Source organism: Ipomoea nil, unplaced genomic scaffold (assembly GCF_001879475.1).
Source record: "Ipomoea nil cultivar Tokyo-kokei standard unplaced genomic scaffold, Asagao_1.1 scaffold0191, whole genome shotgun sequence".
NCBI lineage: Eukaryota > Viridiplantae > Streptophyta > Magnoliopsida > Solanales > Convolvulaceae > Ipomoea > Ipomoea nil.
The window spans coordinates 562264-577879 of NW_017616619.1; the positions used below are offsets into that span (position 1 = coordinate 562264).

At 36.0% G+C, this 15616-nt stretch overlaps 1 protein-coding gene across 2 annotated transcripts; it reads left to right on the top strand.

Annotated features, from left to right (window-relative positions):
- The first annotated feature begins 249 nt into the window (after positions 1–249).
- LOC109187422 (increased DNA methylation 1-like) lies at positions 250–12710 on the top strand. 2 transcript variants are annotated; one of them, XM_019337616.1, is made up of 9 exons: positions 250–440; positions 1718–4285; positions 7839–7968; positions 9090–9172; positions 10167–10411; positions 10778–10864; positions 11578–11677; positions 11802–12477; positions 12514–12710. In XM_019337616.1, the coding sequence occupies exons 2-9, from the start codon at positions 1760–1762 to the stop codon at positions 12651–12653; spliced, it is 3987 nt and encodes a 1328-aa protein (XP_019193161.1). In that variant the 5' UTR covers positions 250–440; positions 1718–1759; the 3' UTR covers positions 12654–12710. The 2 variants fall into 2 exon arrangements, with proteins under 2 accessions (XP_019193161.1, XP_019193155.1); XM_019337610.1 differs by having other exon boundaries at positions 11802–12710.
- Positions 12711–15616: the final 2906 nt, after the last annotated feature.

Genomic DNA, 15616 nt, shown 5'->3' on the forward strand with positions numbered 1-15616 from the left:
AAAAGGCAGTGTGAAGCTTTGATGAGTTGGATGAATTAAGGCAATTCCATTGCCGAGCACTAAGCAAACTCAAACTAATAAGATAAACAGAGAGAGAGAGAGAGGCAGATAAGAAGATAAGAGAAAACAAAAAAAAAAAAAAAAGAAAAAAAAAAAGCAAAAGCTTTTTAGTGGGAATGACACAGCATTGAGTACATAAATGTCATACGTTCACATTGTAGAGATGGTAGAGAGAGAAAATGACAAATCTTGCTTGACATCTGTGTGTGACTTTGGGGCAGAACCCGGGTTTTCCGAATCCAAATCCAAACCCTAACGTGCTTACTCAGTTACTGGCGATTTCTGTGCGAAATGGGGCTCAGCGAAACCTGGCCCTTTGGGTACAGAAGCTTGGCTATGTAGATTCAAAGAGAACCCTAATTTTCGACGGCACTGTGAAGGTGAGGATTCCCTTTTCTCTACTTCAGCTGATTGAACCAAAGCGGGTGTGAATTCTTCATTTCTTCAACTTAAAGATGTGATCTTTCTACTTGGTGTGCGGATTTTTTGTTCCTTAAAGTGTATTTCGCCTTTTTGATTTGTTGAATTCGAGGATGTTTCCTTTCCTCTTATAATCTGTTTTTCGTTGGAGTCTGAATTTGGTTTTCCTTCAAATGCGGGTGAATGTGGGTGGGAGTTTGCGATTTTCGAATACCAAAGGCTCGACCCTGCTATTCTGTGGGTGGATTTTTACCTGGGAACGTAAGAATCTTCCGGTTTCATTTGTTAGATTTTCAAATTCCATCTAACTTTCAGATATGGGCTTCTGTTTGTGGGTCTTCCTGTTTTATTTGACTTTGTTGTTTTATTTACTTGATCTTGTTTTAAATTTTGTTCAAGGTAAACTTACATTGGAGTTTGGAAAGTTGAAGTTGAATTTATAATTTTGGTGACACTGTTCTCTAATGCATATCTTCTTTATGAAGATGTATTTAGCAAGAATTTGGCCTGCATGCCAGTTATCAATTTTCATATTGAAACAAACGTTTAAATGACTAAATGAGAGACTTCTCAAGAAATGGACGATGGAATCATCATAGACACATTCGATACTTCTTGATTGATAGATAGATAGACAGATGAATAGATCTTTTCTTTTATTTTTCAATGTCATTTGCACAATCTCTTCTTTCATTGATCTCTGGGAATATATTGGAGCATAGATTTGTAATTTAAACACTAGATTGAAATGCCTCTGTTTCTGAAGTGCTCTCGATTTGATAAGAATAGATAATTTGTACGGAGTGGAGTGATATCTTTTCATATATGATACTATTTACTCTGTTTTATTCGGGGAAAATGTTTTTAAAATGCGGTTTCTGGAAATGGGTTTATAATTTAAATGATATCTTTAAAATGTAGGGTATTTCACATTTACAAATTTGATATGGAGGATAAATGATAGTGCATGTTTTAACTCTTGAAAGGACATCATACTATCTATGCATTTGTGGCAGGATTAATCTTCTTTTCATTATGCACACAAGAAACACATTTTTATTTGTATCATTTTCATGCAGTGGCCTTGAACTAGATATAGTAGCAATGAACTTATGGGAAATTTAAATATAAGCTACTCTTGGTAGTGACTGATTTTGAAATTCTTTTGCTTGTATTTATTGAATAAGGAAACCTGAATTACTGCATTTGTGTTTTAAATTAAAATTTTACTTTATAGGTAAGTGCACTCCAATATTGAGGAAAGCTATACCAAGCAATTATGTTGTTCCCCAAAGAATTTGATAATTTGTGTGATGATGGGTTTGAGGGTTCTACCAATGAGCATCAGATTTTTTCAGAGGTGTTCTTTGGAAGTGATGAAAGCAAAAAGAGGTGTCTTGTTACTGGAGTTAACAATTTTGAATGTGACTACAGTAAGCAAATCAACACCTCATGTTGCTTCTACAATGAAAATTCAGCATTGATGGTGCGTGAGAATTCTTATGGTACCATAGAGGAGTCTGCAGGGAAAACAGAAGAAAAGAAAGAGTTTTCTAACGGCAGGCCTTATATAGTCAGAGGTTTAAACTCGGTGGCTTCCTCAGATGGTATTGTTAGAGTTATACCCCCACAAACAACTTTGGCTCACTCTCACACTGTGACTTCTCATGTAGTTGAATCAACTAGCCAGGGGGTCACCTCTTGTTTCTATCTTCAGAAGGGGCATCATGAGCCGGACAGAGGACATGGAGTGGGTGAAAGTGATGACTTAAAACTGAAATCGTATCACTTGAATGGTAATGATGGAAAGAATGCCTGTAAAACAATAACCTCACCTGCTTCTCAGGAGAGCCATGTGACCAAGTTGTTGGCAGGCAATTCTCCACTTGTTGCAAAAAATTCAAGGGTTGTTCGATCAGCCAAATCAAAATGGAAGGATTCCTGCTTTGTGGAACTAGATGAAGCAGAATTGTCTATGATTAAAGATACTCCAAATGATCCTCGTCCTATTCTGCGTTACCATATCAATCGCTTACTAAGAGCGGCTGGATGGGTAATTGGGAGGCGTAAAAGGAGTAGTAAATATAATGGTATTGGAGAATATGTTTACAGGTCACCTGAAGGAAGGCCTATTCGGGAATTTCGTAGAGCTTGGCTATTTTGTGGTGAGAGTTTGTTCACTGATGAAAATAGTGTCATACCGGAAGAGGAGTCTAAGGTGTGGGCTGACATGAATCAGTTTAGGTCTGACCTATTTAGTATGGTTGCAGAGATTGAAGAGAAACTGGTTAACTTGGAAACAACTTCATCGCTGGCTACTTTATGGTATCTTCTTGATCCTTTTGCAAATGTTGTTTTCATTGATAAATCAATACGCTGTCTTAAAGAAGGGAAAACAGTCATAGCAAACAGAACTTTTGCCAGATATGTAGAGGCTGTAGAAAACCAGCTTAATGAGAGAAGTATGAAATTTCTTCCCTGTAGCCCTTCTCTTATTGAAGATAGTGTGCTTGAGAATGATCAGTGTATAAAAAAAGAGTTCTGTGTTGATGAAAGTTCCCTGGACTTCAAACAGTCACAAGGAGGGGAAGGCAACTGTGGTAACGGTTTACCATCTCCTGATAAAAGGTCCATGCCCTTACTGGACACCTTCAATGGGCCACCTCCTAAATATAGGAAAATCTCAGGGAGTGACACTGGTGTTTCAGATCTAAGTTCCTTGCCAACTTGTGGATCTGATAGTACCTCTGAGCTGGCTGGTAGTTCCTTGTTTGATGTTCCTGTCAGTTTGGGAAATACACCAACTTTGACAAGAACATCTGAGACAGTTGGTAATAATCAAGATAGCAGCACTAGTTCCCTAGTATATCTTGAGGAAGAAGTAAAAGGCTTTGATTTGAAGATTGCCAATCAGCTGAGTTCTATGTTGCAGGAGACTGTGGCTTTTGATTCAAATTGTTCAAATGATGATCTGGTGGACATTCAATGTATAGAAACAAGGACCAAAGGCTTATCTTATGCTGCAAGCTCTGTATCTAAAAAGAAAGCCCAGAAGAAATCAAGAAAAATATCTGAAATGAAACTGTCAAATTTGTATCAACATGACAAAGTAGTATCTAATAAGAATGGATTCTGTGAAGCCAATGAAAAGGGAATCCACAACAAAATTGGATCAATGAAATTTAAGAAATTTCGTCCAGAGGATGATGATCTTTTGATTTCAGCTATCATAAAAAATAAAGCCTTCAAATCTTCAAAAAAGAGGCCTTTTGGAAAATCCAAACCTCTAAGGAAAAGGAAGAGCCAGAAAGGCAGATGCAAGTTACTCCTGCGAAGCCTTAATAGGGGTGGAAAGCACTTCATTGAGGGAAAGTGGCCTGCCTTTGCTTTAAGAACAGTATTGTCCTGGTTAATTCATTCTGGGGCAGTTTCTCTTAACGAAGTGATCCAGTACCGTAACCTAAAAGACAATTCTGTGGTGAAAGATGGCTTTATTACTAGAGATGGGATATTGTGCAAGTGCTGTGACGAAGTATTATCCATCTCCACATTCAAAAGTCATGCTGGTTTCAAGTTGAATAGGCCCTGTTTGAATCTTTTCTTGGAATCTGATAAGCCGTTCACATTATGTCAGCTTGAGGCTTGGTCAGCTGAATACAAGGCTAAGAAAACCACTCCTCGAACAGTACAAGTTGATGAGATGGATCAAAATGATGATAGTTGTGGGCGTTGTGGTGATGGTGGTGAGCTGATATGTTGTGATAACTGTCCATCTACATTTCATCAAGCATGCTTGTATGCGCAGGTTACCCATCCTACTTTACTACTTTTAAACAAATTTACAATCTTTGCTTTTCCATTTTCCTTTTAGAACTGCGTGTAATAAATTCAACTCAACCGAGGCTTAGTCCCAAGTAATGCCTGCTTAAATTTTCTGCTTTGTATTTTGTTTGCTCCCAAGAACCATGTTCTGTTAAAGTGATATTCTTTTCTTTATAAAATATGATAGTATCTATTTCTCATCAAAATGCTTGCGTTAGATTACCATCATCAATGTGATGAAAGGCATATTCCAAATCTAGCACAACTTGGTTTGTTATAATAGTTAGAGTATTCCTGACTTGAGTTTAGGAGGTATTGTAAACTTAATTTTGGGAATCCTTGATTTCTAGACCAGAAGTATAAGGAGTTTATTACATATATTTCCTTATTATCCAGAAAATTTTTGAGATGGTAGGTTTCCTAATTTTGTATCAGCTATCCCCTAATAGGGTAGTATAAATACCCTTCGTGATTGTAATCTTCATATTACTTTATCCAAGTTATTTAGTATAATATTTCTGTCTCTTGTTCTTGGTTTATTCTCTAATTGTGCTTCCATCTTACCTTGGTGGTGGCCCTTTCCACCTGCTCAACCTCCATCTCATGATTTCTAATAGTTTTATATTCACCTGAGGAGGAAACAAGTCAAGTTGATCACTCGCTGTTTAATCACTTGAATCCAGCTTGAAGGACATGTCCCTCAGTTTTTTATTTGATTCACATGGAAATCTTGGCTGGGAGCCTGGGAGTAAAGGTGTAAATTGTTTTCACCTTGAACAATGTGTTGTTGTGAACCTGCTTGACATTAGCAATATTGAAATTGGCAGTTCCATTCTGTTCTTAGCAAGCTAGACTGGTGATTTCTCAAGTTATCATCTGATGAAAGCTAGGTGTTAATGTCATGTTTTCTAGTAAATGTAATCTCATACATTAATTGCTTTTCAAATGTTATAGACCTTTTATAAATATTTAATTATTTATAACTTTTTTCACACTGGATTCTCTCACTTGGTTCTATTATCTGAGCTGCACTTCTTCAAATTTGAAGTAGGTGAGTTCAAGCTTCATTATGAAGGCCCCACCCCCCATCCCCGCATAATAAGGGATGAGTTCGAGTTTTTAAATGGCTAATGGTGCTAATGCAACAAAAAGTGGTCTTCATGGTTATGATTGATCATATTTCTTAGTACAGACAACATACTTATCAACAAAAACTGTATATATGGCAGAAAACATATGGGCATTTTTTTGTGAAATGCTTGTCTGCCATATACACTTGTCTCTATAGGAGGTAAAGGTTATTTACATTTTCCAGTCCTAGTTTGGAGGGTTGACATGCTAACTTGAAATGCCTCCCCACTTACTTTGCTCTTTCACTTCCTAACCAAAATCAATACAGGTAACCTACCCATCCTTTTACTATCTTTCCTTCAGCCCCTCTAATTTTACCCCATACCAAACACATTTTTTTTGTTCAGGAAGGTTATCTGGATTGTTCTATTGTTTTACAGATGTATTAATAACAGAGAATGACATGCTTTGTATAAGACAGACTCAAGATTATGATCTCTAAGTAATAAACTGGAAAACACACCTTTCAAAAAGAAAAAAAAAAAGAAAGAGAGGATGAATATAGACAGATAGAAATAGCTAAAAACAAGCCATGGTTTCCCTTTTCTTCTAGTTGCTATGTAATCTGTATTGTAGTTACTAAAGTTTTATTTAATATATTTGTTGGATATAAGTAAAAAAGATACGAAGTAGAGGGAAGATGGCACATCAGATTAAGAATATATAAATAAATTAGCTATTTTCAAGTAATTTGATTTATTAGAATTTTAAGTTTTAACATAACAACCAAAGTAGGTTTACTAAATGGGAGGAGGAATAAGCAATTTTTTTTTTATATGCACAAGTAGTAAGGACGACGGTGGTGAAGTTTTTTTATTAAGGAAATGGTAGACCAGTTGTGGAGAAGTGCTAGTTGCTTATTCAATATGGATGCATTCATTGCTTGTTTTAAAATGACATTACTCTTATATAGATCCGTTGTGGAGTTCCTATGAATCTGTGCTAGGATTAAAAGGATTTCAAAGAGTAGTGTTGAATGTGTCAACATTCAAGAATGAGTGACTTTTCGGAATCACTTACCAAAGTTTAGGCATGACTTACCTAGGACTGATTAATGTAAGGTCAATACAAACATGATCTCATTTTGGACAAATCAATAAACGCATACCGAACCGAATTCCAAAAATTTGCATCTTTTAAAATAAATTTAGCAAGGATATTAATATTCTTAAGTGATGTCATGACTCTTGTATAGACCTGTAGTGGAATTTTTGTAAATCTGCCCTAGGCTTTGAGAGTGGATTTGAAGCATTTATCCCAAGTTGATCTCTCTCCATAGTCCGTTTTAAATATGCAATCACATTTTGTAGAAAGCACTAAATGTATCCACATCCAAGAATGAGCATATTTTCATGATAAATTAACCAGAATATTGACAACTTCAATGACCTACATTAATTCCTTTCCTGACTTTATTAAAAAAATCTGCAAACTATTGGAATTTTGTTAGGCATGCATTTCATGATTTTTAAAATTGGACCATGGACTATAGACTTATAGTTGTATTCTTTACATTTGAATCTGTCCAATGTCGAGAAAGTATTGCACTTTATTCTAGATGGAGTAATGTTTCCATTTTGGAGTCAACTTGAAATAAATTTGTTCAGATCCTTTTGTGGCCCATACAGATTTACAGTGCTGTTCTAATCCTCATTTTTATAAGATTTTGACCCTGTTACTTGAGTCCCCACCACTTTAAAAACATCTTAAACTTACCATGGATTCATGGAGGCACTCATACGCAGAGATTGCTATGGAAATATCATCATGAAGATGATGTTCGTCTATTGTTGAATCAACAATTTATCTGAGTATATTGGCTTAAGATAGGATCTTAAAGGTTTGAAAAGAAGTTTTTTTATCTGATTCTAGCTAGCCCTCTTGTAGCCTTGTTTCCTTTGGATTTGGGTTTCACTGTCACAAGTTCTATGCATGTTTGCTGTGAAATTCATTTAGCTTTGATTGACTGTGCTATGTCCAACCTGATTAAACAAATAGAGTATTGTACTGACTTTAATGTTTTTTATTTTATTTTATTTTAATTTTTCAAATAATTTGAATTTTATTTTTTTGATTGATAAATTAATAGAGATGATTTAATATGATGGATCATTATCTCCATTTGTTTTTCTGTCATTTTCCCCACGTTTAGATTCATTAATTGTTATTCCGTTTATGCTTTTGAAGAAGCAAATATTTTTAACTTTTAAGCATTACCTCTGAATTGTGGGTTTTTCGCCTTCCATTTTTCTTGTAAATTAAAATTGGCAAGAGATCAGGCATTTAATAGCTATAGTTATATTCAATTGTTGATTGAGGTTAACATTTTATGCTTTTTAGACACATTTGTATTGGTGATTAGTTGATAATGAATAAATTAACCTATTCTATTCCTGTTTTTTCAGGAACTTCCTGAAGGCAGTTGGTATTGTCCGCATTGTACATGCCAGATTTGTGGGGATGTGGTTAAAGATAATGAGGCAACCAGTTCTGCATCCTCTGGTGCATTAAAATGTGCCCAGTGTGAACATAAATGTAAGCTACTGGACTAATTTGCATTCTTCTTTTGTCTTTGAGAGTCCATATTCTATATAATCTGCTGTTCTTTTTTCGGCAAGTTTTCATTTTTGTAGAAAGGGAAAATCACTGTTTTGGTCCCTCAATTGTTTTGCAAATGTCAATTTAGTTCCTAATTTTCAATTTGAGCCAATGTGATCCTCCAATTGTTTTAAATTTCGTTAATTAAATCCCTTAGTCACTATTCCGTTAGTCAGCCATTAGTTACCCTAATTTTAATGGGCATTTTAGACATTTCTCATTACCCCTTTTATCACCTTCAACTGTTCATGGTTATCACCATTCCCCATCTGCCCCTCCGGAGGCTGTTGAAGAAACCTTCCTCATTGTTCCCGGCGCGATCCTCCACTTGATCGATAAGCAGTACTCCGTCGAGCTTGCCACTGGAGACTTGTTACTAGTCAGTCTCCGGCAAGGAGATAACGCCGTCACAGTCTTCGCCAGGGTTGCTGACGAGATCCAGTGGCCGTTAACCTAGGACCTGGCCTCCGTAAAGCTCGACAATTCGCATTACTTCTTCTCATTTCAATTTCCGAATGTGAACGATGATTCAGATTCAAGTGATGAAGAAAAAGGTAAGGGGAAGAAGAAAGAGAAACACAAGGAAAAACAAAAGGATATGGGAAATGACATGTTAAACTATGGACTAACAATTGCTTCCAAAGGTCAGGATAATTTGATCAAAGAGTTGGATTCAATTTTGGACAATTGCAGCAGCTTTTTGGTTCCTAGGGTGGAGGAAACCGCGTTAGTACTTAGTAGTGATGTGAGGGCTGGTGGCGAAGGAGCTGTCCCCAGCCGACTTGAAGTCAGAGAAGAAGGAGGTAATGAGAAATGTCTAAAATGCCCATTAAAATTAGGGTAACTAACGGCTGACTGACGGAATAGTGGCTAAAGGATTTAATTGATGAAATTTAAAATAATTGGAGGATCACATTGGTTCAAATTGAAAATTAGGGACTAAATTGACAGTTGAAAAACAATTGAGGGACCAAAACATTGATTTTCCCTTGTAGAAATTATGTCATTCTTTTCTTATTTGTAACCAAGTCTTGGATAACCTTGATAATTATGAACAGATCATGAGGCATGCTTGAAGGAGAAGGGCAGAGAAGGTGGAGAGGCATCTGAGACCTGGTTCTGTGGGGAAAGATGTCAGGAGGTAAAACATCGGATATCTTATTATGTTCAATTAAAAAGAAAGGATTAGAGATCATTCTTTCCATCAGTAGGTCTTTAATGCCATAATAAATTGAGGTATATTTCCACTTTGATATACATGCTTCTCTCTTGAAAAGTCAAAAGTATAATATGAAATGTCGAGACACAATTAAATGGTGATTAACTCATTAAAGGGGAAATCAACATTTTGGTCCATCAATTGTTCCCCAACTGTCAATGTAGTCCGTAGTTTTCAATTTCAACCAATTTGATCCTCAAATTGTTTAAAATTTCGTCAATTAAACCCTTTGAGGGACCCCAAAATGGTGATTTCCACATTTGGTCAATTTGGTCCTGAAAGGGTTTAATTGACAAAATTTTAAACAATTCGAGGATCAAATTGGTTGAAATTGAAAACTAGGGACTACATTGACAGTTGGGAAACAATTGATGGACCAAAATGGTGATTAACTCATTAAATGCTTATGATTCTCCCAGCATAAGATTAAATCGTATTAGTTGGAAATATCTAACTATACATAGTGAAGTTTCCTGTTATACAGATATGCTCAGTAAATAGTCTTGATCCAATGGGAGTTTTTGTTCTTTGATTATCTGTTGTTTTAATTGCGATTTATGACTTTGAAGCATGCTGTATGCCTAGTTTTATGAGTATCTTTTGGTTGTTGAATGAACTTTTGTCTACTTATGCTCCTTAATGATCCCAAAGAGATGGAAATGGTATCAATAAATTCATCTTCGAACTTGGTTAGAGGTTAAAAGTACCAAACACTCGTATTACAAAACAAATTTGAGAGATGGAAACTGCTTTGTTGCTTTTGAGAAGGTTCATTTTTGCAGATTGGAAATTAATGCTTGGTTTTTGAAGTGGTTGTGGTAGTTTTACTGAACTATAATGATTTCACTGTTGTACTTTATCTGGTCGATGATGGTCATTCATGTTGTCTTTCAAAATAACTTAAGGTATCGTGCAGGTATACTCAGGTCTACAGTCTCGCATTGGGCTCACAAATTTTCTCTCCGATGGCCTCTGTTGGACACTTCTGAGGTGTATTCCTGGTGACCAGAAAGTTCATTCTGCACAGCGATTTGTTGCTTTGATAGCAGAGTGCAACTCCAAGTTAGCCGTTGCTCTTACAATCATGGAGGAATGCTTTCTTCCAATGGTGGATCCTAGAACCGGTGTAGACATGATACCCCAAGTAATCTACAACTGGGGGTGAGTGCATCTTCTTTTGGACATAAACTTTATTCGATGCTTCTTAAAATTTTGTTTTCTGCACTTCCCTTCTTCAAACATGGAAAACTACCCTTTTATCTCCGTACATTTTAACATGGCTTACAGAATTAGTAGTCATTGTTAGTTATTTCTACTGTCGGATAAAAGATTTGGTTGAACTGTTGTGTTATGATCAACGCATCTCTGTGCAATACGCATCTGGCTGATGGATAGTTAATCTCTTCTACCTAAAGCTAGTTCTGTATCTTATTATATAAATAAAAACGGGGGGTTTGGTTATCTTAATAATAACATTTCTGATTCTTAAGTTGAACCACTGTGACTAACCTGATTACTTCTTCGCAGATCACAATTTTCACGTCTAAATTATTACGGATTTTACACTGTAGTCTTGGAGAAAGACGATGTGTTGATATGCGTAGCTTCAATCAGGTAACTTATGGTGTATGATTTCTTTTGATGACATGCTTGTCATTCCTTTTTTAAATAAGCAAATGTTTTAGGAAACACACTTGAAACAAGGTTCAATGTCCCCAAACTATAAATCTACAGATATCAAGAAATTCATCGTGATTCCCTCGCGTAGAAAACTCAAACACAAAACTCATGAAACCCCCCAAAAATACTTGCAAAATTTCAGACTACAGAGAAACCTAAATTAACTGCTAATTAGCATGTGTATCATCTCCTTTTCATTTGTTCTTGCTTTTTTTTTTTTTGGTAATCAACGCTAATTCCAGCCTCTCACGTTTACTTCTCGCTTGGTTTCTGCCTTTCTGTCAATGTTATTTCAGATGAAACCACGAAACTTTGTTCTGATTTTTCTATGATTTGCATTGTTAAAACAATGGGCAATTTAAATAATCTTAAAGCATAGCAACCTGCTGTCTTTACAATTCTGTTTGGTACCTTTATATAGGTGATGTAAAAAAATTGAATTGTTGTAAAAATCAATAGTTTTGACAGCAAAAGGTCCAACTGTTGTCATAATACTTTTGAGACGGTGGAAATTTAGAAAGGCATTCCTTCCAAGTTACCCGCCCAAATTCCTATATTTGCAATATATCTGTGTTTCAAAGGGTTTAGTTTTCCTCTTATTTCATGTTGGAATTTTCTTATGAGTAGAAGATTTGACGCTGATGCAGGATCCACGGGGCTACGGTTGCAGAGATGCCCCTCATTGCAACTTGCAGCAAATATCGCCGCCAGGGAATGTGCCGCCGCCTAATGAATTCTCTAGAGGAGGTACTGTTTCTCTGCAGAAAAAAAAAAAAATCTCTCTTTCTGCAACCCTTGATATTCTTTTTATCTCAAGTTCTTTGCGGTCTTGATGGGTCAAATTTACACATTAACTTGATTGTGGATCCAGATGCTAAAATCTTTCAAGGTTGAGAAGCTCGTAGTATCTGCAATTCCCAGTTTAGTGGAGACATGGACAGTAGGTTTTGGTTTCGAACCCTTGGAAGATAGCGAGAAGCGGAGCTTGAGCAACATCAACCTCATGGTGTTTCCCGGAACTGTATGGTTGAAGAAGTGTTTGTATGAAAATGGACAACAAAGCTCGTTTCCATCTAAACCTGTTGATCCAGCCGAGTCCAGACCTTCCTGTGAAAATGACCATACAACCGAGGCTCATCAACTATTCCAACAGAACTCGTCTCCTTATGATGAAACCGCTGCCAAAGAAACCAGGAACTCTGACAGTGTGAACTTGCAACCGAGGGATGAAACAGTTTGTGGCGTAGAAGCTCCAGAACCCAGAAAAGATTCTAACGAGGACTCATTCCTTCCAACTGTACACCATAACTCTGTGGATGACAGAAGCTGTGGTGAGAGCTCTAAGCTCTCAAGCAAGGAATCGACTTCATCATTGACAGGCAGCGAAGCTGAAGTAGTTTGTAGCGTAAAAGCTCAAGACCGCGAAGAATTCTTTCAAGTGCAGCCCTCCCCCACCCCTGCCCCCGCCCTACAACACACTGACCCGGGAATGGAAATCAGACTCCCCCACCACGAAAATTTGCAACTGAGCAAAGAACACGGTGGCGGTGATCACTTCACACAACTCCCCGGTGCAGATGCAGATGTAGTGCCCTTTTTTGTTGGAAACCAACATGAAATTGGAGGTTGTAGTGTACAAGTAGTAGATATGTTAGATGATAGACAATTTTGTGTAGATGAACAGTCAAGGAGAATCCATGGAATGCAAGTGAACCAAAAATGATTCTTTTCAAACTATTACTCTTCATTTATATATAGCTTTTTGCTTCCATTTTCATGACAACAAATGAGAACCCATCACCAGCAATCTGGAAGGAGTTTCAGAAAAGCTGCATATATTAAGGTTTAGAATAGTTGCATGTTTTGAACATTCTTTTTGTCATTTTTAACGTTGGATAGGTGAATGATGCTAAGATTCTATTATAATAATATTAAAAAATTATCTAATCCATTCTTTAATTTACTGTTCAATAAAGCTATAAGAATAAGCTTTTTACATGGATTTTTTAGAATTGTCTCATTTACTCTGCATTAGTTTTCTAGTTCGAGAACAAGAAAATGGTGCAATGAAAACCCTAATAGTGAGTATTCTTCCTCAAAACACATGAATATGGATAGATTTGAGTATATCGATACAGTTATACAAAAACTTTTCTAAAGTACTAAAAAGAAATGGATAGATTTAATTTGAATACCATACAACTACAAATTTTTTTTTCTAAAATACTAAAAGTACAGAAGAACAGAACAAATCATAGGAAAGGACAATCGAAACAGTAAAGGAGAAAAGACAAACTTGAAAAAGACATAATAATAATAATAATAATAATAATAATAATAATAATAATAATAACAATAACAATAATTGCGGTGAAAGTTGCGGATAAAGGAGAAGAGAAAAAAATTTTATTTGGGAAGAGTAAATGATGTCATTTCGATCTTTAAAATAATAAGGATAAAGATGAAAAAAAAAAAAGTTAGGAAGCTACTAGCTTATTTTTAAACGCTACCTAATGTGCGTTCCAAAATAAGCTCTTATTTTAAGATACGAGCTTAGTTTGGGAACATCACCAAACAGAGTTTATAGCTTATTAGTACCTTAAAATAAGCTATACGCTTCTAAATAAGCGCCGCCAAACAGACTCTAAGCCATTGAATCCGGAAAAAAAAGAGCAATTAACCCATTGAACTCAGAAAAAAGAGTAATTAACATTTTTAACAGGTTAACTATAAGTTTTTGTTGATTGGATTGTCAAATGTTTATTTTATTTACGTTTCTTTTATTATAATCCACCTCCATAGGAATCAAGTAATTATAATCAAAATAGTTTTGTCTTGTTGAGATTTGATTGATTGATTGATTTATTATTATTTTTTCACTAGATCTTCTGTTTAAAAAATAATAATAACTAAATAAATTAGATCTAGACAAGACAAAACTATTTTGATTATAATTACTTTATTACTATATAGGTGGATTATAATAAAAAAAAACGTAAATAAAATAAACATTTGGCGATTTAGTCAATAAAACATGGAGTTAACCTGTTAAAAATGTTAATTGTTTTTTTTTTTTTCAAGTTCAATGACTTATTTGAGGGTTATTTGAGTTCGGTGGCTTAATTGCTATTTTTCAAATAGTTCAGTGCCTTATTTGTACTTTATTCATAATTTATTTGACTCCTATTTAAAAAAAAATAAAATAAAAAATAAACACCATGTGTAATTTATCCCTCCACTCCTTGTGACAACAAAGAGATTATATCATATAATTTAAACTCTTTAAAAAGTTGAATTGTATTTATACTAGTGCAAACTCACACCCCTTTTTTTAATGTGGAACAAAGTTTTCTTAAAAGTCTTCCCAAACTCCATTTTTATTATTATAACTCAGGTGCATTTTGAGAATCAATTTTCTCATTCACTCATTATCTATTATGAATGTATAATATATCAAATTAAACTTCTCACTTAGGAGAATATGAATATGCTTTGACCCCAAATTGGAAGTGGATGACACTCAAAACTTTGCCTTAAAATGATCACTTAACATGTCATTTTAACTAATTTTTCAACACGAGGTTTTTTTTTAAAGGAGCCTGTGCGGCATTTATTCAAAATATGCAGAAATAGCAACTGGTGGACTTGAGTCCGAATACATAATAGTCGTCTGAGTAAAGGCAATAGATGCTAGAGTATGAGCTAAATAATTATCTAATCTAGGAACATATCGAATTAAACAGTACTCAAAAGCCAATATACCAGTCCTGCAGCTATCAATGGCATAGCCCAAGTAAGACCGTGGTGATCGAGTCGTAGATGATAGATATTGTTGTAATACTAAACAATCCGTGAAGAGCTGGATAGAGTCTATACAGCGACCTCTCAACCATGACAAAACTTCTTTGCACGCTAGAGCCTCCGCCATTAAAGGTGTAAAACAATCTGACATAGGGGTGGTCATTGCGGAAATATATCCTCCTTGCGCATCTAGAATAACTGCACCCACTGCCGCCTTGTTCATTTGTGGGTCGTATGCCGCGTCGAAGTAGCACTTGAGGGGATCCGCGTGTGGCACATTCGGTAGTGGCTGCTGCTGCCCGTGTAGCTGCATTACCGCGCTGCTCAAAGGCAGCCCATTCTCTGCCGGTTCGGCAGTGATGTCTGCGGCAACTAGCAGCCGTGTGTTTGGGGCTCCATCTTGATCCATCACGGCCGCATTGGGCTGCAGCTGTGTATGTGTCGGGTGCGCAATTTTCCAAGCGTGTACAGCTGAAGACGCCATCGCAATTACCTTCTGAGGCCTGGGCAAACATGCGTCCCACACAGCCCCATTCCTCACACGCCAAATGTAGTATAGAATTGCCACTGCATAAATAATCTCATTATCATCTAAAATATTCATCAAACCATTAAACCAATCACTGAAAACATTTGTGACACTATTGGGGATTGGAAGGTGAGATTGTGTCCAAATGTTTGTTGTATAGCCACATGTGATCAAAGAATGCACAATATCCTCATGTGAAGCCCCACACATAGCACATGTTGGATTCAATATCCACCCTCTTTATAAGTAGATTGTTTGTGGTGGACAAAATATTACTCAGAGCTCTCCATATAAATGTCTTCCACTTTGGTGGGATTTTGAGTTTCCATAAAATCTTCCATTTATCAAAGGTCCCT

Coding starts and splice junctions, on each gene's coding strand:
- LOC109187422 (XM_019337610.1), top strand. CDS start 1,760: ATGTTGTTCCCCAAAGAATTTGATAATTTGTGTGATGATGGGTTTGAG. Junction 9,173..10,166: donor GTGGGGAAAGATGTCAGGAG/GTAAAACATCGG, acceptor GGTATCGTGCAG/GTATACTCAGGTCTACAGTC. Junction 11,678..11,801: donor TAATGAATTCTCTAGAGGAG/GTACTGTTTCTC, acceptor TTGTGGATCCAG/ATGCTAAAATCTTTCAAGGT.